This window comes from Odocoileus virginianus, chromosome 12 (assembly GCF_023699985.2).
Source record: "Odocoileus virginianus isolate 20LAN1187 ecotype Illinois chromosome 12, Ovbor_1.2, whole genome shotgun sequence".
NCBI classification, from domain to species: domain Eukaryota; kingdom Metazoa; phylum Chordata; class Mammalia; order Artiodactyla; family Cervidae; genus Odocoileus; species Odocoileus virginianus.
The window spans coordinates 44315394-44333243 of NC_069685.1; the positions used below are offsets into that span (position 1 = coordinate 44315394).

Below are 17850 nucleotides of genomic sequence, written 5' to 3' on the forward strand. Positions count from 1 at the left end.
GGCAAATTTCCCCCCAAATATATACATTTCCCTTCTACTTTCCCACATGTTTTGGTTCCTGGCTTTACCATTTTTGTACTATGTGCGTAATAAAGTCTTTTTAAGGTAGTCACTCACACCCTGGGATCTCCATCTTTGTATAAGATAGTCATCCTCATCCTGGGATCTCCATCTCTGTGTCTTGCTTCCTTTTTTCTTCATAGAATTTATCAATGTAAGAAATGTGTGTGGGTTTGTGTGTGTGCATTCTGCCTCTCCCCCAAGAATGTTAGTTCCCTGTCGGTAGGAAGAATGCATGTTTTGTTCCTAACAAATTTCCTGGACTGTGAATGATGCCTGGTGAGCATCACAGGTAGGACTCAGTGCTTGTTGAATGAATCAATGACTGAAGAAGCAAACAAGTCAAGTTTAGTTTACTCACCTAGTGTTACTCATTACATTCATGACCTGCTTTAGGCATTTGTATCTGAACATTTTGGTGGAAGTAGGGTATTGGGGCGGGGGGAGAGGGGCGCAGAGCTCGCCTCTTCCTCTGAAGCTTCTTTTTTAAAAAATATTTAATATTATTTTTCATTTTATTATTTGGCTGTGGAATCTTTAGTTGCAGCATGTAAACACTTAGTTTTGGCATACGGGGACAAGTTCTCAGACCAGGGATCAAACTCGGGCCCCCTGCATTGGGAGTGCAAAGTCTTAGCCACTGGACCACCACGGAAGTCCCCCTCCAAAGCTTCTGACACTTAGCACCTGTACTCATCCCTTTGGGATGCTTTCTATGTGAGGTGCGGTCCTGCCGGTCCTGTCTCTACTCACCACATCTGTTTTGGACATGTGCCCATAGGAAAGATGGGTCTCTGGAACCTTCTTGTGAATGAACTGAGAGTCAGAGGAAAACCAGGTACTTGGAGAGACTAAGGACTATGTACAGGACGCCTTAAGCTCCACAGTGGCTTTTAAAGAGTTAGTGAGCATCTCTCTGTGCTGGCAAAGGTAGGCCACAGGTTGAGTTTACTGGGATGAAAAGTGGTGACTCATGGAAGTTCCAGGAGAAACAGGAAGTCCTCAGCCTCTGCACCAGCAGGCAGCCTGGCCAGAGACTGGCATCACATGTCGCTCATCCTTTGGGTCAAGATGCAGAGTTCTATTGCTTTGGCTTTTCTTCACTGGGGTCTCCTGAGTTGGTTGGTGGCCAGCCTGCTTCCTGCTTTCAGCTATTAATTTGTCCTCGGAGTCGGTTGAGAAGAGCGGCCAGGGTGATCTGTGAATAAAGTAGCATCTTTTATTTATTTAATTTTTTCAAATCTTCATAGAAAGATGGTAACGATAACCCTATATGCAAAACAGAAAAAGAGACACAGATGTACAGAGTAGCATCTTTTATATGATCGGGATTGTTGCATACAGTTGTACAGGTTGTACACTGCTCAACTCTACGAGGCCCTATTCACATCATAATTTCTATGCATGGTACTTCCTGGGGTTGGTCAGGGCACAAGTTATATGCCGTATGATAATCCTGGGCATGATCTGATTTATAGAAAATTATAGAATTATAACCTGGGTATGTCAACTGCAAAAAAATTTAAAAAAGGTACAGCGCCAAAGTCAAAAATTACGTTTTGTTCGGTGGACTTTAAGACATCTTCTCAGATTGCTCTGAGGCACTGCTCCAAAGAGGTCAGGGAGGAACTGGATATACAGGAGTTTTTGCTGGGGAAAAAAAAGAAGTAGTTGAACTTTGAAAGATTACTGCTAATCACAAAAAACAGACATTTCAAGTGGATAATTTTGCTGCTTTTCTTTGCATGGGAAGATCCAAGAGTCTGGGCTCATTGAAATCATGCCTTTGACATTCACTGCAGCTGTCCAGGGCCAGCATCCTGTTTTTCTCCATCCTGAATCCCCTCAGGGTGAACAGTCAGGGTGGCTGTGGTAGCTGAGGGCTTGATGTCTAGAGTGTCCTTTGTTTACTGAAATGACAGGTGACATTCTTTATCCACAGGTGTGAACAAAGTAGGATGACGACTAAAAGTTTGATGATCTAAGTTCAGTGTAATGGAAGTTCAGGCAGATTTTACTTTTTTCCTTTTACCTCTGTGTATTCCTCAGTGTTTTTCTGCAGTGAGCATATCCCAACCCCTTAATCAGGACAAAAATGATAAAGCTGTTAATCGTGTCCAGTGTGCGTGTGGAGAGGGGCAGAATGCAGGTGCGCTTTTCTGCACTTGGAGACCTCAGTGATACTTCTGAGGTAACATGACGTCACATACCTCTTTGATTCATTGATTCATTCACTCATTCATGATGGATTGATCTTCCTGCTTTCCAGCTAACAGAGGTCACAACGCTGGCCAGCTTCCAATCCTTGAATGACTTTGCTTAGCGAGGATGGTGTTTTTACATTTTTGGAATTTGACATACAACTGAGAATTTCTGCCCTCCCTTCAATATTTTAAAGACTTGGCAACACCAGGCCTGGGCTTATAGCTTGAGTTGTCCAGCCCTCCTTTCGTTTGCACTTTATAAGGAATGACATCATCTCCACTTCCAGGGCCTTTGAAAATTCAGTTGATCAGCCAATGGCTAAAAAGTGTCTGCCTCCCTCCCACTCGGCTGGCCCAGGGGTCCTGGAGGCCACGTCCCCCTCTTCCTCCACTGTTGGCTTCTCCCACTGTCAGTTTTGGGGAATGCCCCTACATGTGTGAACCAGATCCACTCCATGTTTGATCTTCTGCCCTTTATTCTCCCTCACAATGTGGTCTTTTGACAGCTGGGATGATGGTATGCATACCTTGTGTCAGCTTAGGACTTTCAATGCCTCATGATAGCAAGACATCAAAAACGACTTATCTTGAAGTCACTGGCCTTCATTCTGAATTTAGCTTTACCAAAATGGCAGTGTGGAAACAGATTCTTCCTACTTACAGGAACACACGGAATCAGCAGTAGAGTTTTATCTCCTAATTAATGTGCATTTATTTACCTGCTTCCATATAACAAGACTTCTGCTCATTATGTTTATTCATGTCACACTTGGGAATTAAAGGTTCCAGAAGATTTGAGTAATTCCCTGTAAGTGGGGTGTGTGCACCCCAAGAGATATGCAAAGTGATTCAAAAAATTGCAGTGATGCAAAAATAGGACCTCTCACCATGTTGTTTTGTAATCTCATTTTTTTTTTGTAATCTCATTTTTATTTATATTTTTTTGTGTATTTTCTAGCATGCATGTTATTATGTCAGTAGTTCAAGTATCAGTTCAGTTCAGTTCAGTTGCTCAGTCATGTCCAACTCTTTGCGACCCCATGAATCACAGCATGCCAGGCCTTCCTGTCCATCACCAATTCCTGGAGTTCACTCAAACTCATGCCCAGCGAGTCGGTGATGCCATCCAGCCATCTCATCCTCTGTCGTTCCCTTCTCCTCCTGCCCCCAATCCCTCCCAGCATCAGTGTCTTTTCCAGTGAGTCAACTCTTCAGATGAGGTGGTCAAAGTATTGGAGTTTCAGCTTCAGCATCAGTCCTTCCAATGAACACCCAGGACTGATCTCCTTTAGGATGGACTGGTTGGATCTCCTTGCAGTCCAAGGGACTCTCAAGAGTCTTCTCCAACACCACAGTTCAAAAGCATCAATTTTTTCGGCACTCAGCTTTCTTCACAGTCCAACTCTCTCATCCATCCATAAACACTGGAAAAACCATAGCCTTGACTAGACAGACCTTTGTTGGCAAAGTAATGTCTCTGATTTTTAATATGCTATCTAGATTGGTCATAATTTTCCTTCCAAGGAGTAAGCATCTTTTGATTTCATGGCTGCAATCACCATCTGCAGTGATTTTGGAGCCCCCCAAAATAAAGTCAGGCACTGTTTCCACAGTATAAATTTGATAAACATATCTATATTAAAGTGAAATGCTAAAGAATAATTTACTGATATGAGTTCCTGGTTTTAAGAGAAATAGGGTTTGCTCATGTGTAGCATTGTTGGCCTTGAACTGCATATATTAGGTTAGTCCCAAAGTCATGGCAGAGAAATTTAGCAAAGTACATTCCAGTGATGGGAAGAGGGGCCCAGTGTCACAGGAAGGGAAAATGGGACAAGATTAACAAAGGACTGTTAATTACATCATAAATGATCACATTAAAATGATTTTTGGCTGGGGCAGGGCCAAGATGTAGGGATGGGACTGAAAGTTATTCTATGTTTTAATCTTTTCCATGATGGTTTATTATAGGATATTGAATAGGGTTACCTGTGCTGTATAGTAGGGCCTTTTGGAGATATTTTAAGTATAGTAATTTGTATCTGCTAATACCAAACTTCTAATTTATCCCTTCTCCCCCACCTTTCCTCTTTGGTAACCATAATTTTGTTTTCTATGACTGAGAGTCTGTTTTTGTTTCATAAATAAGTTCATTTGTGCATATTTAAGATTCCACATCTACGTGATATCATATGATATTTGTCTGAAAATAATTCTTAAATGTTACAGGCTATAAAACATGTGGTCTTGGTGGGACATAATATGGTCATAAATTGATCCTCATCAATTAGAAATTAGAATAATTAGTGATTGTGGGCTCTTAATATTACAATAAAGTTACTGCGTATGAGAAAACACAGTATACTTAATTCTTTTCCATAATTAATGAGGGAAGATAAGTAAGGAGACAGGGAGGAATTCAAAACAGCTTTATTTTGAACCAAAGGGGCTTTTTGGGCTATGAACCAATGAGAAGTGACAGGTTTCCCATCAGTTAATTGGAAAGGATGCCACTAACCAAATCCACAACACTTGGAAGCATGTAGCATCCTTCTGTTACCCAGGATATGAGGGATGGAATGTGGGAGAGCAGAAATAACAGGTGCACACCACAGCTCTGATCCCAGGCTGCTGGCTGTTTCAACTGTTACTGGATACTGTATATGAAACACACACAAGCACACATGTACATGCATGTGTGAATATGGGTATGCATCTATATGTATATATAAATATATGCATATATGCATGCATAATATTTGTTTATGTGTGTCTATATATATCTGTGTGTGTATATATGTGGACTTCCTGGTGACTTATGGTAAAGAATCTGCCTGCAATGCAGGAGATATATGTGTATATACATATATATGTGTTATGTTTCTATATGTCTGTGTGTGTTTCTATGTATGTATGCAAGTATGTGTGTATATATATGTGTTTATATTTGTGCTTGTGTATGTCACTGTGTGTATATATGAGTGTGTTTATATGCATGTATATATGTCTGTGTATGTCAATATGTGTGTATATAACTGTGTGTATGTGTGTGCATATATTTTCATGTATATATGTCTATGTGTATATACATGTATATTTGTGTGTGCACATTGTATATATGTTTCTTGTGCATGTGTATGTATATGTGTGTGTTTGTGTATATGCATCTGTATATGTCTGTGTGTGTATGTGTTCATGTGTGTATATATGATGTGTATATCTATGTGTTTATATTTGTGTGTATATGCTTGTGTCTATTTATGTTTGTATGTATATTTGTATCTACCTATGGATATATTTGTGTATATACCTATATAAATACAATAACTCTGTTATATTTTTGAAATAAAATATACTCTTAAGCCAAGCAGTGTTTATTTATTCCAGTCCACAGTTCATGTGCATTCTGTGGGGGGAAATTATGGCTTTTTCCCCAGGCACTACAGTAGACATACCATTAAGTGTAAATATGTAGTAAATGTCTTTGGAAATCGAGTGCTGTGTTTATCTCTATGTAGTGAAGCTGTCAGTGTAACCTGTATTTATTGAACCACAAGTAGATTATAAAACTTCCACTAATGAATGTAAGTAACTCAGTTGTCATCAACAAAAGAAGGAAGTAGCATTTGGTTCAGACCCAGCGGAGCCAAATTTCATGTGTTCTGAGGATTATCTTAATAGTTCCAAAGCGCTGCTACTTACAACGCTGAGATGAATGTTTCAAAATGAAGCGCCCAACACAAACCATATTCAGTGTGTGCCATAGATGTGTCTCTGAGAAACAACCACTCTCGTTTCTTGCACACATTCATTCTTTTTTTAAAAATTTTTTTTTTACATTCATTCTTGATATTTGTACTCTATTCACTGATGTTTCTCAAGCAGGGACCTCTTGCCCACTTCAGAACACCTGAAATATGCTATAGAAATGTGTCTTCTCTTATGAAAACATTCTGTGTCCACAAAGCGCAATTTCTGAGTGCCCAGTGCTCAATTTCATAATACCCCTTTAGAAATAATGCTATAAATTATAGCTTAGGGTAGTTGCACTGGAATTATTGGCAACAGATATTGGGTACTTCGTGGGTTAAATAAGCATCCATGTTCTTTCCTAAGAACTTAAAAATGATTCATTGGAGAAACAGTATCTGAATTCCAAATAACCTACTTATGAATAAAATTTAAGAAAAATAAGAGCCCATTCTATATCAGAAAAAGCTTAGGTACTAATAACTCCTGTATCACGAAAAGATTGCCAAATCCAAGTTGATGACCTATTTATTTAAAGTAAATTTGACTCAATAAAATTTCAGTGCACAGTAATTGGAACAGCCCTTAGAATTCATCTTCACAGAATAGCAGCTATCTGTAGTGAATTGAACTTCTTTTCATCGCTCATCTTGGTTGCTTACAATTTCAGTGAGTTCCTGCAAGGCAGGAATCCTAGCTCGTGTTACCAGAAGGTCAGATGGCTTCCTAGTCTGTGCATACAATCCCCAAATTATAAATGACTTCATTCAAAATGTTGGTTTCTCCTTGCATTATTTATGACACAAAACATTGTATTGTTTTTCCTCTAGAAGCAATGCTATGCATGGCGCTCACCTAAAAATGCTAGCTTCAGTGCTGGGGTTCAAATGTGAGAAGTGATTCCTCTTGTCTTTGTTAGACGAGGCAAAGTAGTATGTGTTTTGGGGTCCCCAGGACCTCCTCTGGGTTTGATGACTTGCTGGGAAAACTTGAAGGACTCAGTGTACAGTCATAATTGGATTAAGATTTATTATAGCAAAAGGACACAAAGCTAGTTCAGCAAAAGGAACAGAGACGCGGGGTGGAGTCTCAGGGTACTAGGCACAAGCTTGGGAAAGTCCCCTTTCAGGGTGCTGTACAAGATGCCCTTCATCCCTCCAGCAACGAGTTATGACAACACAGGCAAGCAGTTGTCTGTCTGAAAAGCTCATCCAAGCCTGGGAGCCAAGAATTTTTTACTGGGGGCAGGTCTCCTAGATATCACCTGCCTGGCAGGCATGGTAATTTCAGACCACCAGAAAGAAAGCAGGAGTCTGCCATTAACTATATTGCTTGCACAAAAAAATTTAGACTTAGTGAGCCCCTCTTATTAAAGAGTTGAGGAAACCCCTTTCAAAATCCAGATGCCAGAGGGCAGCCTTGCCAGCATGCCTTTATAGGGTGGCAGTCTCAGACCTGCTGTGTTCACTTTTCTTTGCACAATCTGTCTTCAGGTTGTTTCTATGGGACATTGCATTCTTCATGCTTGCAGGCAAGTCCTTTTCTCACCAAGCCCAAGTTCTAAAAGTGGCATCTTTTCTTCCCGCTTTGCTCCTAATATTAGGGGTGACCTGGCTTATCTCATCTGGTGATAAGAAAGAGGATTTTAGAGATGGAGACTCAGAACCCACCTCCTTGCCTCTGTGTCATTACAGGTACCACAGCTATAAGTCTGGGGAGTATACCTCTGAGGCTCCCCTCTTGGCAGCATTTTCCACCTGGTCACCCATCAGCCTGCCCCATTTATCCCCTTGGCCTTCTTGCTTCAGATTCGTTTATGTTTTCCTCAAGGGACTAAGAAAAGAAAACACAACAGGAAGCATGACTCTTCGCAGCAGTTTGTGCATCCAACTGTTTGCGATTTATTGCATGGTCCTTTGACTGTATCCTTTCCATTTCGTATATATTTATTCCCATGAGATCTCTTAGAGAAAACTAAGGGTGAACGAGGGAACCACTACTGCCGTGCACCCTCTGCCTCTCTCGTCCTGCTGCTCTGCTGTCTGGGGGAAAAATTTGCAAGCATGTCATCTGTCCCTTTCTGTGAATGAATGAAAGTGTTAGTCCCTCAGTCGTGTCTGACTCTTTGCGACCCCATGGACTGTAGCCCACCAGGCTCCTCTGTCCATGGAATTCTCCAGGCAGGAGTACTGGAGTGGGTAGCCATTCCCTCCTCCAGGCAAGAATGCTGGAGTGGGTACCATTCCCTTCTCCAGGGGATCTTCCCAATCTAGGGATCAAACCCAGGTTTTCTGCATTGCAGGCAGATTTTTTTACTGCCTGAGCCACCAGGGAAGGAGAGAAATAATAAGCAGTCTGGTATGGAGGCCTCACCTGCTTGGGCAAATTTGTCATTATGTCTGAGAAGATGTTAGATCTCAGGACAGGTACTGGCCAGTGTCGGCTAACAAAAGAAATTGACTGGCTCAAATAAGTGGCTTCAGCACGAGGACGTTTTATGTGATGCCAAGGAAAGCCCTGAGACTCGTTGGACCAACACTGTAATTCAGGAATCGTTTCAGATCCTGGATCACCTGCAGCCAGATCCCCTGGTTGCTCAGCTTCTCAGTGAAAATTCAAATGGTCCTGACCTCATAGGGCATTCGTGGGAGTGAAATGCGATAAAACTGTCATGAACTCAGAAGAGTGCCCAGTGTGTGGAAAAGAATCAATAAGTGATAGTGGTGATGATGGAATGATGGTCCTGGTGATGTCAATGATGACGATGAGTATGTCGTGGGAGGAACACAAGAGTAGAAGTCAGGCAGGGACTTCCCTGGCGGTCCAGTGGTTAAGGCTTTGCCTTCCAATGCAGGGGTTGTGGGTTCGATCCCTGGTTGGGAAGCTAAGATCCCACATGCCTTGCGGCCAAAAAACCAAAACATAAAATAGAAGCAATATTGCAGCAAATTCAATAAAGACTTTAAAAATAGTCCACATTTTAAAAAAAATCTTTAAAAAAAGGGGGGGAATTAAGGCATGCCTCTGTACCCTGTCAGCATCTGTTTTCCTATGAACTAGCATGCTTCTCAAAACTGTCTGAATGGCAGGGCCTGTCCTCCACCCTTGAACTTGGAATGATGCTTGGGAAATTAGATAATACAGAGGAAGGGCCCATCAGTACCTGGCATGAAAAAGACCTTCCAAAACTGTGCATTGTTACTATTCATTCACTTTTGCAGTTTGAATGAATTTCTTTTTTCTATTTAATTTTAACAGTCTACGGGTATTCAGGTAATTTCTTTTTTTAATTAAAGCCATCCACTATCAGAATATTACTTCTTTATGTGACCAGTCCCTTGCCTGTGTCACTGTTCTGTTGTTCTGTTCTAGCTCTTCTGTTAAAGGAAGGAATGCCCAGGAGAAAAAAGGAGGATGAACGGATTGGAATGGAATTGCCAACGGGTGATGAAATTCTATTAAACACGGGGTTACACCTGCCAGGCGACAATGTGCCATGACGTGCTGGGTGTCCCCAGAAGCAGAGGTAGTCCAGGGATGCCCCACCGGCATCTCAGCTGTGCCCTTGCTGTCTCCAACAGGGTAAAGGTCATGAAAGGCATGAACGTCATTGGGGTGAGAGCCAGCAGCCCCTCCGTGTGGGAAGTCAAGGAGAGCACAGATTACGCTGGGAAGTACGCACCTGCTGTCATCGTTTGTCAGAAGAAATCGGCTGGCTCAGAAAAAAGGTGAGTCCCCACGGCCTGCCGTATATTCAGATTATCGGTGCCCGTGGCCTCCTTTCCCCCCCAGTCATTAACAGCCACTTTCACTGCTGTTTGCATTTGCTGTGTGTCTGTGTTATTAGCGCTCCTAGGTAAGATGGATGAAATCCTTCATTTGGAAAAAGGTGAGCTATTATTCATGGTGGACCTGCTTACAGTCCCAGTGCAACTCTGGGTCACCTGCAGGGACTACCTCATGCAGATGGAGTTTATCTCCAAATGATGTTACACGGCATCGTGACCTCTTTCTAATCTGTATGATTAGGGAAAATGGAAAGTCTGCGCAGCTCTGATAAAACGGCCCATTTTACAAGTGTTCCAAACAGGAGTTGCTCGAGAAAGCAAACAAACAAACAAGTGAAGTTTGTAGATTTCCTGGCCTGAAAAGATGCTTTCCACCTTTGCCGTGTCAATTTAAATATAATGTAAGGATTGCATTTTGTGTGGGCATTTTCTGATTGGCCTGTGGACAATCTGCTGTGGAATTATAGGGAATTGTGACTCTGTCTCTGATACTCACCAAATTAGAAACAGTTGATTCACAGCTGGGCAGAGAGACTTGGAAACTCAGTGGTTCTTGATTTATTTCTGTTTCCGGAAACCTCATTTGTGATTCCGGAGAAGGCAGTGGCAACCCACTCTAGGACTCTCGCCTGGAAAATCCCATCGACTCAGGAGCCTGGTAGGCTGCGGTCTATGGGGTCACTAAGAGTCGGACACAACTGAACGACTTCACTTTCACTTTTCCTTTCATGCAGTGGAGAAGGAAATGACAACCCACTCCAGTGTTCTTGCCTGGAGAATCCCAGGGTCAGGGGAGCCTGGTGGGCTGCCATCTATGGGGCTGCACAGAGTCGGACACAACTGAAGTGACTTAGCAGCAGCAGCAGCAGTATTTGTGATTCCAAAATATTTTTGGTCTGGTCACCTGTTTTTGCCACTTTGGGGTTGGTTGGGTTTTTTTTTGCTCATTGTATTACTGGCAATTGAAATAATAATAAATGGACCAACCCTACCTATATAGCATTATTTCTGGAGTCAGTTTTTTAAACCTCCTAGCTCCATGTTTAGAAAAAGTTTATTTTCCATTGTTTATTCTAATATAGAGGTCGTGAATCTCAGCTGATGTCTAGTTTGCCTTTGGGGATTTGTTTCCAAAGAGCATTTGATGCGAATTTGGGGGTGACATGATGTGGATTTCCCTCCATGCTCCTGTTTCACATGGGTGCTCTGAGATCTGGGTTATCAACTGTCAAGCTCTGTCATGACTTCCCTCTTGTGACCAGTGTTTCAAGAATGTTTTTTCTTGAAGATGTGCTTGTAGAGCAGATGAGAGCAGAGAAGAGATCTGTATCTGAGTACTGCCCTAAATCTTTACGTAGTAATGGTCTGCCACATGGAGTACCTTCAAGAACTTATAAATAAGGTCACATCCAAAAGTGTCTGTGCCAGTGATATGGGTTGGGAAGTGAGGTGCCAGCTCCCTTAAGGGTTTCCTTTGTAATGTTAGCAAAAATTAGGAGGATAGATAGGTAGGTAGATGAATAATGATAGATAGATAAACAGTAAATAGATGATAGTTATAGAAATAATAGGTAATGTGATGGATGGATGGGTGGATAGATAAATGATACATACACAGATAGATATATAGACAGACGTATTTTATTTTTCTTTACCAGAAAGTTGCAGGAGCCTGGGGGAGACTTGGGAGAAATTCCAGCCAAGGTGCTTTTTTTCCTTCTTGTTTCTTCTTGCCATTTACTGTAGGGATTAGTGGAAGTAGCAGTGATTGTAGTGTTATGTATGAAATGCAAAGAGATTTGAATCATTTGAAACATTTTATTGACTTTCTGGCTAAGCATTCACTCAGTCAGTCTGTCTTGGGCATGGAGAAATTAAGGAAACTTTCCAAGAGTAGCTCATCCCTATTAAGACGTAAGGTGTAAGCTGCCTTTTTATGCATCAACTGAGACAGGCATTCCCAAGGGGCTTCAACACTTCCTCAGATGAAACAGAAAATCAACAGCTTGAGAACGTATTGAAACGTACAAATGTATGGTACTTGCCATTTTCCCCCCTTTCATCTGTATCAGTATCTTCTTTAAGAAACAAATTCCCTGAATGGAATGTCAAGCTACTCCTTCACAGTTCTGATATCATCATGCCACTCACTGTGGAGGCTATTCCTTATCCATTTGTAGATTCTGATATCAGTTTTCTATTTCCTACTATGGGTCTAGATGATGAAAGAAAGCATGTGGACTCATGTAGACATACACAAACACACATAAGTCTCTCTATATAATATGTTATATTTGTGTGCATATGTAGACTATTATATGTATGTGCATATGCAGTATATTACATGTCTTTGTAATGTGTCATATAGATAGTATATGTATATAGGACATGTAAGTGATATAGGTGTTTCAGTATCTGCATGTATACATGGCATACTTATGTGTATTTGTGTATGTCTGCATGAGTACATATGGTTTCTTTCATCATCTGGACCCATAGTAGGAAATAGAAAAGTATGTTATGATGCAGAGGTTTATTCAGTGTTTTTCACTCTAGTTGTTACACTATAGCCAGGAAGGCTTTGCTTAATGAGGAAGCTGTAGAATGTGTGCTCTTTTAGATGGAAAACCACACCAATCTGGTTGGTAGCTGTTTCCAGACCCTATAGCAACATCTGTTACATGTGAGAGTCTCCGTGAATATTCCTTTAGTGACATCCTAGAATTAGACTATATCTCCATTACTTTATGTATCGCGATGCAAATCTGTAAGTACACATACTGAATAGTCTTTGACATACCTGTTCATATCAAGTAAGGTGCATAACAGCATCTGTATTGATGACCTATTTGGGGAAAACCCAGAAAAGGACACTTTTTCAGCAGAGGGACTGGCAACTGTGATTTCTTTGGAGATGAGCTGGGAAATTGGGGAAGAAAGCTGAATGTAAATTACTTTTTACTGTGAGCCATTTGGACTATGATTTTTTTTTAATATGTGCATGTATTACCATTTAATATTATGTATACAGTTAGACTTTTCTGAATATGATATATTCATTTCTATGTTCAACTTTTGTCCTCCCTTTAAATTCTTTTTATTTTGCTTCTGTCTTTATGGAGTTAAATGCAGAAGAATCATGCTCCGCTCTTGGGGATAGTGAGCTCACCAGAAGTTCCATTTCCTTTTCCTTGAAGGATAATTGGAGAACGTATGATGGATTGGATGTTTTCATGTTAATAGGTTTTGCTTCAGAGGCAGTTTTGCTTTATACATTCTCCCTACTCTCTTTGAATGTTTTTCAGTTATTCTTTTTTTTCTTTTGAAACAAAAGAAAAAAATTTAAACTTTATTTATTTACTTATTTTGGCTACGCTGAGTCTTAGTTGCAGCGTGAGGGATCTCTGTTGTGTCATGTGGGATCTTTCGTTGTGGGGCAGGGATTCTCTAGTTGCAGCTCATGCAACTCTCTCTCATGCAGCTCTCTTTGCTGCCCCATGGCATGTAGAATCTTAGTTCCCTGACCAGGAATCAAACCCATGTCCCCTGTATTGCAAGGCGGATTCTTAACCACTGGACCACCAGGAAAATCCATCAGTTATCCTTAAAAGTCAGAGTCAGATCATAAAGATACAGAAGAGTCACTGTTAATGAACTTGAGAATCATGGGTTGTGAATTGCTAATAATTTACCATGGCCTGTGAAGGTGCGTTAATGAAGTTAAGTTCCTGTGACAGGTGTAATTTTATGGATTAAGGAGACGCTTGTCCAGTGATGAACTCAACAGGAGTAGGTGAAGATCTCTTATCTAAGTTGAAATACATCCTTCATTTTTTTAAAGAACTGTGGTTGTTCAGAGCCTTATCATCACAGTATTAACATATGAATGTTACCCACAGCTATCAGATCTGTTTTGACTAAGCATTGCCAGGAAATATTATGGAACAGAAGGAGAATAACTAATTATGCTCCATCCATCAAATTCCATTTGGCATTTTCTAAATCTTGCTCACTCTAGCACTTTGTAAACTTAGATAAATGTGTAACAAAAGTCATGTATTTTTTTATTTCTTTGCTCTTCTTTGCATAGATGAGTGTTTTCCAAAGTTTGCCATAGTTTCTATTTAAATGATTTTAGGTGGTATAAAGAAACAGGGTCAAATAAACTTAAATGACAGAAATGTGTGTGTTTTCCAGTTATCCAGCAAGACTTCTAATTGAAGAGAAAATCCATCTCTTTTAGGGGCCGATATGTCTTAAAAGTCTCTGTCCTTTGTTAATAGATTGTAGGCAAGCAAGAGTACATAGTTAGGCTTAATCCTTTCTCATGATTATCCATTTACTTCATAAGATACTGCTTTTCCATTTATTATAGGTAATTTTGTTACGACTTCATGCTCATACTGCTTGCCACATGGCAGAACAATAAATTGATGTATGAGTTGTTGAGGAAAGAGATAGTGACTTTATTCAGAAAGCCAGCAGACTGAGAAGATGGTGGGCTAGTGTTGCAAAGAATCATCTTACCTGTATTAGAATTCAGGCTTCTTTTGTACTAAAAGGGGAGGGAGGGTGTTGACTGTTGCATACTTCTTGGTGCAGGAATCCTTTGTTCTTGAGACTATCCATGTAAGTCAGGTCATTCTTACAGTCCATTCTTACAGTCCATTCTGCAACCTTTTAACCTCTATAAAGTACTAAAGCTTTAAAGATCAGAGCCTTGAGAATGGGCTGTGCTGTATATTTCAGGCTATAGGTAAATTCTTAACTTGTAGCAAAGGAATAGAACACAGAAGTTAAAGTAAAAATAAATAGATCCAATATGGAGTCAGATTTGTTCTTCCCTGTTACAATGTGTTTCATTTTAAAACAAATAAAGCTTAAGTAATAGCATGAGGTACCATAAATAGCAAGTAATATTTAAAGGATACACAGATATGATTACGATCATGAATGTATGTTCAAAAAATATATGCTGGTGTGATAAATCCATCTCATAATACTTTTATTAGGATTAAGTTTGATAATTTAATGAATGACTTACAAAAAATAAAATGACTTAAATAAAGTAAAAGTTTACTTCTCTGTCTCATAGGAGAAACCATGATACAAGCAGGCCATAGATGGCCTGGCATTTTCTCAGTACCATCAGGGTCCCAGGCGCCTATCTTTCTTTAACACCATGTTTATGCATGATTCTTATCCTCATAGATTAAGATGGATGCTGGAGTGCCAGCATATCTGCATTGAAGGCTTAAAAAACCCCACAAAACTGACAGAAAAGAGCCTTCTCCCTTGGATCAGTTCCATTTGAGCAACTTTTCTAGAAACTTATGCCAACCTCTAATACTCTCCTGCTTCTCATTGGTCAGGACTTAATCACATGGCCTAACCAGACTTCAAAGGGAAGTAAGAAATGTCATGTATTGCAGGCAGCAGTGTACTTAAGTCAGAATCAGTTTTCTGCTCCAAAGAGAAAAGTAGACTGGATGGGTTAAGGGACCAGCAACCTTGATCTCAGCAGTTTATAAAGACTAAATCTTGTGGGATTTCCAATAGGATGATAGAAAGGACATGATACCTAACCATTCCTTTCATTCTGTCAGGTTCCCATGGAAATTTTTAGCTATTATATTTAAAATAGATAAATAATAAGGTCCTACTGTATTCCACAGGGAACAATGTTAAATACCATGTAATAAACTATAATGGAAAATAATATGAAAAAGGATATATACATGTACACGCATATATGTCTTTATATGTATATGAATCACTTTGCTTTACACCAGAAACTAACATACCATTATAAATCAGCTATACTCCAGTTAAATAAACAAGTACATATATATAGGAAAAAATTATCACGCGTATGTTAGAAATGTGCAGACATATTTGTGAAAAGTACAAGACTGGATTGAAGGAAGATATCAAGATTGCCAATCTCAATTGTACATTGGGGTATATATGTATACCTATGGCTGATTCATGTTGAGGTTTCAAAAGAAAACAGCAAAAATTCTATAAAGCAATTATCCTTCAATAAAAAAAGAAATTAATTAAAAAAAAAGAAAAGGACCAGGAATGTGAGTAGAGGAGATCCAGGCACACACACACACACACACACACACACACACAAATCAGGACTACCTCCTAATATTGACAGCAGGTGCTGGCACAGGGGGGCATGGACATGTCAAAGCCAGTAAGCTTTCCTCTTTGGACTGATAGCAATAAGAGGCAGTCACTGGACGAGGAGCAATTTTGGAGCAGGTACTCAAGCAAGCAGAAAACCCATGTGTGTGTGCGCTCTGTCCCTCAGTCGTGTCTGACTCTTTGTGATCCCATGGACTGTAGCCCGCCAGGCTCCTCTGTCCATGGAGTTTTACCAGCAGGAATAGTGGAGCAGGTTATAATTTTCTACTCCAGGAGATGTTCCCGACTCGATCTCAAGTCTCTTGTGTAGGTGGATTCACTACCACTGCACTGCTTGGGAAGCTGCAGAAAACCCATAGGCATTTAAAAATATCACCTCAAGAAATTTGGGGAACATTCTTAAAAATCAGAGGCAGAAACAGAATTTTGTGCATGAAATAGAGATACTTTTAAATACTGACCAGTGGTCTCAGATTCAAAATAAGCATGAGGTCATCAAAAACAGATGAAGCCAGCAAAGAGAAAACGTCCTTGAGGTAAGAAAGATGGAATGAGAAACTCAATGACTTTTGGACTTGCTACTATAGAAAATGCAATCAGAGACTTCCCTGGTGGTCTAGCAGTTGAGACTCTGCCTTCTAATGCAAGAGGTACAGGTTCAGTCCCTGGTCATGGAGCTATGAGCACATCTCAAGCCAAAAAACTGAAACATAAAACAGAAGCAGTATTGTAAAAGAGTCAATAAAAACTTTTAAAACAGTGTACATTTTAAAGAATTCTTAAAAGACAAAAATGAAGTCAGTGAACTTGAGAGAAAACTTTCGGAGAAAGAATTTTCAGAAGAGAGAATAAAAGAACTGAAAATAAGAAAGAAATCCCTACAAACCAATCAAACAAGACTACATAGAAAGAACAACCACGGGTACAGCTGAAGATAACCTGTTACCATAAGGTCCGGCACTACTAGTTCTACACCCAAGAGAACTGAAAACAAATGTCCACACAAAAGCCATGTACAAACATGTTCACAGCAGCATTTGTTATCACAGCTAATAGATGAGCAGATAAACACATGATCTATCCATGCAAAAGAGTGCAAGGAACTCTACTCAGCGCCCTGTGGTAACTGAAATGGGAAGGAAATTAAAAAAAGGTGAGGGGTGGAATATATGTATACCTCTCATTTTGCTATACAGCAGAAACTGATACAACATTGTAAACCAACAATACTCCAATAAATCTTTTTTAAAGGAAGAAGGTAGCTTAGTGGTTGCCTGGGAAGGGGAGAATGGAGAGATTTTGGTCATGAATATGTGGCTTCTTTTGGAAGTAATAAAAAATACTCTAAAATTAGATAGTGCTGAGGTTTGTTCAGGGCTTCCCAGCTGGTGCTAGTGGTAAAGAACCCACCTGCCAGTGTGAAAACCGTAGGAAGATTCCCTTGGAGGAGGGCATGGCAACTCACTTCAGTATTGTTGCCTGGAGAATCGCCATGAACAGAGGAGCCTTATGGGCTATAGTCCATGGGGTCTGAAAGAGTTGGACAGGACTGAAGCAGCTTTAGCACACATGCACACTTGCTGGTTGTTCAACTAAAAACCTCTGGATGGTAAATGTTAAGATGGTGACTTTTATAGTATATGAATTATATCTTGATAAATCTGCTATAAAGTCAGTTGATTACAAAAGAGCTAATGAGATAATACCAATTTTATCAATAAATATAGGAGAGGGAAAATTTAGCAGATATTCAATCAGGATGTTGCCAGATGGCAACATTACTCGTGATTCATAATGTCCTCTTCATTGACTCCATATGTATTTCTGAAAATTCCCGTGGTGAACATAAAATTTTTTTAATTAGGAAAATATCAGATATGGAAAACAAACAA

General features: G+C 40.1%; 1 protein-coding gene across 3 annotated transcripts in view; it reads left to right on the forward strand.

Moving 5' to 3' along the window:
* TMEM132D (transmembrane protein 132D) overlaps positions 1-17850 on the forward strand; it is an 852888-nt gene that overhangs the window by 397343 nt on the left and 437695 nt on the right. For 2 of the 3 annotated variants that reach the window (XM_070475067.1, XM_070475068.1), the window contains exon 3: positions 9596-9742. The exons of the other annotated variant lie outside the window; for it this stretch is intronic. In XM_070475067.1, the coding sequence (XP_070331168.1) occupies positions 9596-9742 (147 nt within the window). The remainder of the gene's footprint in view (positions 1-9595; positions 9743-17850) is intronic. 3 annotated transcript variants of the gene reach the window in all.